Genomic DNA, 5,790 nt, shown 5'->3' on the forward strand with positions numbered 1-5,790 from the left:
TAGGTTTTATTTTATTTAATTGCATGTTTTTCTGCAATTTCTTTCTTAGGAAAACTTTTAAAAATAAATTTGATGAGTAAATATAGTTTTAAAATGATTTTTCTAGTATCGGTTAGTTTTTGAGAAATTAAGAGCGTATATCGGATGTGGGACCCGCTAGTGCGGAAAGTTCGGTAAAATTCGGCCAATTAGGTTAAGTGTTGGATACCGGGTTTATTTTAGCAGGTGTTAAGAGATAATTAGAGGATATCATTTGGATGAGTGTTGAGGAAACAAAAGGATAGCTTAGCATTTAATGAAAGTGACAAGTGTCACTTGAAGATTAATTCTTACTTGTTGAACACTATTCATGACTTTACCAAATAAATCAAAATTGACTAAAATTACTCTTCATTTTCAAGCTTCATGGCCGAATATCTTCAAGGGAAAAGAAAGGAAAAACTCTCAATTTTCTAGTCTCCAATCTTGCCCAATCTTTCCATTCAACCGTTTAATCTTCGAATTACTCCATAAAACCTCTTAGTTTGGTGATATTAAGGTTGGTTGTGAAGTTGTTTGGAAGGCTAAGGTGGTTAGTTGCTTCCTTTCTTGCATTTTAAGGTGAGTATCTAAGGAACTCCTCTTTTGTTCTTGATGATGTTTAATTAATGGCTTGTGGTAGCCTAAGAGGTGTTTTTGTGGGTTATTTCATGATTTTAGTGTGATTGATGACATTTTTCTATTTATTCATGAATTTTCTGTTTTAAGATGATTACTATTGTGTGGCCATGTATGATGGTTGGAAATGATTTAGAATGAAGCTAGAATGTGTAAATTGTGGTTGTTTGCGAAAAATTTCCGTATTTGACGGAAAATTTCAGAAGTTAGGGTTTCATGTAACCCCATTCAGCCTGATACTCTTGTACCTAGTTAGAGGGCGAATTAGCCTTGGGTTAAAACATAAAAGTTTTAGGGAATGATATTTTATAGATGCCTACAAAATTTCAGGCCAATCGCAGCAACGTAGTCTATGAAAAGACTGAAATACCCCTGCTGCCCTGTTTCTGTCCGAACTTGGTAATCAGCTTTGGTATTTGGTTAATTTGATTGGGAATGCGATTGATTTGGTTGTTTATGTCTTATTAATAAATATAGCCTGGTATCTTAGCTTTCGGATGGCTTTGGAATCACTTGAATTGGACTTAGGTAGCCTGACTTATGATGATTTAACCAGAATGCGATTTATTAACCTGTTTATGCGGTTCTGGTTTGGTATATTGATCTTTTGACCTAGTTGCACTACAAATTGGACTGAGTGGCCTTCTTCAAAATTCTAGCCCTATCTTTTAGCTTCAAAACAGTGTATAGAGTACATCCATCCGATACTCGTAGTGTCAGTTGTGTCCAATACTCTTAATAGCGTCAAAACTGTTTTTAGGTCTTAGAGCTTAACTTGCATTTCCGGATTTTCCCTAACCTACTCTAGTACCTATACGTTTAATTGAAGCCTTATTTTGGTAGTATGTGGATTTGGGTTATGACTTGTAATCGAGTCTACTATTTGAATGTTTTAGGACGTGACGGTGGTTCAAGACGCTCTTTGGGCGGAAGTGTATGAAATTTCACTTGCTTGCTTGGTGAGTATACTACTCACTTGTTTGTTTACAATGTGGCTTTGTTATATTTGAACTTGATGCCTTGAAAGCTTATTTGCACCGGTGAAACTGATTAAAGTGAGAGTGTACTTGATCGCCCTCACCCCTTTTTGTATTATATATGACTGTTAACTGTGGTACTTGAATAGTACATGAAATACTGGATTTGGTGTCGTATGGACGAGTATCCAACGGCCATTACTATTACTACTGAGCTCAACCCCATTGGTAGTCGATTGGATCGAGCCGGCGAGGGCTTGGTCGTGAAAATTGACGAGCCATAGGGACTGTTATATAGAATCTTGTAGTATGAGACTCTCGATTCCGGTATACTCGAGTATTACCAAATTTATACTGTTTGGAGTTCGGGCCCGGTAGGGGTATGTTGGGTGGAAGGAATGGAAGTAAAGTGGAGCCTACGGTTGGTTACTTTGTAAACATTGACGGAGGGTCAATGAAATCCGATCAAGTATACAAGCGAGGAAAGCGGCTCTTGAGAGCCGTCCGTATCCTTTTAACCATGTTGTGAATGTGTGATCTTGGTTTACTTCTTTATTGAACGTTTTATGCCTATATGAACTTGGTTGCTTGAGTGATAGTATCTCATTGGGCGTAAGCTCACTCTATTCCTTTTGTTTTCCTTACAGGAATATAAACACTTTTGGAATGACTTTTGATAGTTGGTTGCCGAGTTGAGCTTGTTGTAACTATCTTTTGAATAGCTCCTTTTGGGCAAAACCCTAAGTGCATTTTGATCCAACCAAGTCGTTGAGTTGTAATTTGCAAACCGTACATGTACAAACTTGTTGGATAACTTTTGTATGCTATTTTGGATTGTAAATGCTTAATTTCAAGCTGTATATGTTTTATTGATGTTTGGTTGGATTTCGGACAGGTTCGGTTTTCAAACGGCAAAAGAAAAAAATTTTCGGCGGGAAAAGCCAAAGGCAAATCCGGCCGAGAATCCGGCCAGAAATTGGCCGGATTGCTGGCCGGATTGCCTTGGGAATTTTCGAATCCGGGCAGTTAGCCACTGCCTGGTATCCGGCCAGATTCCGGCCGGATTCTGCCATGCCTGGCACTATTCATGTCGCTTCCGATTTTCATTTTTTATTATTTTGTGATTTTGACTTGTTTAAGCGCGCTTGTATGTTTCGGAACGTTTAGACCGTATTGAACTGTCCCGTTAGTCCTGGCGAGAGTTGGGCAGGCAGTCCGCTAACCCCTTTGGTTCGCCTTAGGGGAAGGTGGGGCTGTCACAACTTCACCCTACAAAACTTAATTTGTAACCCCATATATTTCTCCAAGCTAATCATTTTACATACTTCGTACAACTAAATTTTTTTTGTTTTATAGTATTTGTTAAATCCCAGTTCTAGAGTGGCCATCCAGCATTGCCTTTTCTTGACCAGAGATCATAATGCATTTTAGAGCTTACAGTAAAGATATGGAGTGTCATTCCTAACTTTTGGATTTAAATAAATGATCTTGGAGAATAAGATCAAAAGTCACGAAATAGATCTTACCCTGGCTCTCATGGCAATAGCACGTCCCCGTCCAACGCCAAGTGCTGAACCCTTGCCCTTCAAAAGATAATATAAAAAGTGTAAGTAGAGTTGTTATCGTCACAAATACACTCTAATACACATGGGCAAACTGGGAAAGCACCTTGATTCTAGCTTCTAGACGTTTGAACATTGGAGCATTCTTAAGCATATCGGGAATCACCATAAACCTGATAAAAATTTGTTTTACCCGTAATCAGAACTCAGAAAGCAGTTGAGAGAATCAGAAAATATTTTATATTACAGTTTTTGTACCTGACTTTGCTTCCTCGAATGAAAACTTGCTCAAGTTGTGATACCTTGCCATCCGATAAAGATACAGACCAAAATTAGTCTTCCACAAGACTAAAAAAAGCCAAAAGGGCACAACATAACATCTTAATCCAATGAAACTCTCTCTACTAGGCAGTCAAAAACAACTAAAGTCTTGAAGCTAATTTGCTTCAGTTCAGAGGTTCAAAAAAGAAGATATCAGGATTGAGGCGGCTAAAGATGTATATTATATCAGTGCTTCAAAGATCCATGAAAGGATAAGAGACTGTTTAGAAGCTATCAACAATTCAAAAAGAGATCTTACATTCTGTAACCATTGATGTAGAAGAAATTATATGGCACTGGAAGTAATTGCTAATGAATGTCAAAAATGACAGGTCCAATCTCAATGAAATTATCAAGGGAGGAATACTCTTAAAACCAGCTGTTAGTTAAAATAAGTATGATAAATGAGCATCCACAGGTCAAAAAGTTCCTTACAACCCCAACTCCAGGTAGTCCGACACACTGTGAACTCTAAAGCATGTGTGCAAAAGACACTTAATTTGTTGTAAAATCTGAGACGTGCATCTGACACCTATAGGACACATCATAAAATAAGATGCTTAAATCTACAATAAAAACACATATTAAAGACCTAACCCACAACCAAAAAAAACACATATTAAAGAACGGTTTTGCATGTAAGATCAAAGAATGTAAAAAAAGAAAATACACTACCTAGAATTTAGTTGGATAGAATTCTGTTATATGAGAACATATTGCCAATAATAGTTTTAAAATACTTTTGCCACAAACATGAAATTCTTACTAGGAAAACCTGTATAAATCATTTATAATCACAAATACAACTGACTGTCCTCGTGTTCTGAATAGCATTCACCACCCAACCCATGTTACTTCCTTAAAGAGTGAATAGATTTCAGTTCCAATTTACTAACATCTCATAGTTTCAATTTTCCTGCCACAGAAAATCATCGTAGGCTTTCGGCCATCATGCATTGGAATCAAAGTGAAAGAAAAAGGCATTAAGAAGCTCGAAAGCAGCATAAAGACACTAGAAACAGAAAAGCACTTTCACAATTCTTAATGAAGGGCAGAATAACATTGGAACGAGAGTACCTTAGTTGTGAAAGTGATGTTCTCGAACTGGCAATTCCAATTGTCTTTGCATTCAACCATGCTGCCTCTGTAGAGCTCTCCGCTCTTCAACTCTACGGTCACGATGTGTCCCGCGGCTTCGTGTAGAAGCTTCACCGGTATACCTAAGCTACGACTCATTACTATTGCTATTTCCTGCTATGCTCCCTAGGCAAAACCCTAAACCCAGAGTCTAGAGAAAGCTACCAAAAATTAATTAGCAGTAACTATATACCAATAGATCCAGCACAAAGTTTCGAAAAAAAAGTTTAAAAAATCGTAGACAAACGTAAAAATAGAAATGCACAATCAATTCTAAGAATTATAGCAAAAAAAAAAAGATGCATACAAGACATTGAAATTTGTGAGATTAAAAGTAAATAAATAAATAAAAGGCGAGAAGAGAGAGATAAAATAAAGTAACCTTACCGGATAAAGAGGTAGAGAAATATATCCTCGCCGTTAGCTGCTGCCGGAAGATGCTGTGTTGCGGTTCAAGTAGGAGAACTATGTCTTCACCTAGCGGCGAGGACAGGGAAAGTTAATAATGTGGCCGCGTACAAGTGAGATCCGCTATGTCAAGTTCCGGACCTATATTTATGATTTGACCCACCCATGCTTCCTAATCCTAATCTTTTCCTAACTTTTGACTGCCTGGGACCTTGGGTCTTGAACTTTTACTTGGTTAGAGACCATTACTAATTACTAGTTACTACTTAAGCATGGGTGGACTAGTTACTAGTTACTACTAGTTACTAATTACTAGTAACTAGTTACTAGTTACTACTTTTGATTGCCTGGGGCCTTGGGCCTTGGACTTTTACTTGGTTAGAGACCATTACTAATCTTTTCCTAACTTTTGACTGCCTGGGGCCTTGGGCCTTGGGCCTTAGACTTTTACTTGGTTAGAGACCATTACTAATTACTAGTTACTACTTAAGCATGGATGGGTCAAATCATGTCCGGAACTTGATATAGCGGATCTCAGACCCTAAACCCTAATCTTCACTTCAGTCTTTCTCTTAGCACTTCGCTTCGGTCTTCCTGCTTCCTCTCTCTGCAACTGCCGAAATTGCCTTGCCTGCCATCGCTATTTCCTTCTCCCCTTAATAGCTTAACTCTAATCCCTTCTCCAAACTCCAAACTCCAATCTTGAGCCATAGCAATCAGTAAAAAGG

General features: G+C 37.9%; 1 protein-coding gene across 1 annotated transcript; it reads right to left on the bottom strand.

Moving 5' to 3' along the window:
* Positions 1 to 3,142: 3,142 nt before the first annotated feature.
* LOC113758030 (small nuclear ribonucleoprotein SmD3b-like) lies at positions 3,143 to 4,753 on the bottom strand. Its single transcript, XM_027301060.1, has 4 exons — positions 4,596 to 4,753; positions 3,455 to 3,508; positions 3,303 to 3,369; positions 3,143 to 3,217 (listed from the first exon to the last, which is right to left on the bottom strand). Exons 1-4 carry the CDS (start codon positions 4,751 to 4,753, stop codon positions 3,143 to 3,145), a joined length of 354 nt encoding a protein of 117 aa, XP_027156861.1.
* Positions 4,754 to 5,790: the final 1,037 nt, after the last annotated feature.

This window comes from Coffea eugenioides, unplaced genomic scaffold, assembly GCF_003713205.1.
Source record: "Coffea eugenioides isolate CCC68of unplaced genomic scaffold, Ceug_1.0 ScVebR1_3508;HRSCAF=4731, whole genome shotgun sequence".
NCBI lineage: Eukaryota > Viridiplantae > Streptophyta > Magnoliopsida > Gentianales > Rubiaceae > Coffea > Coffea eugenioides.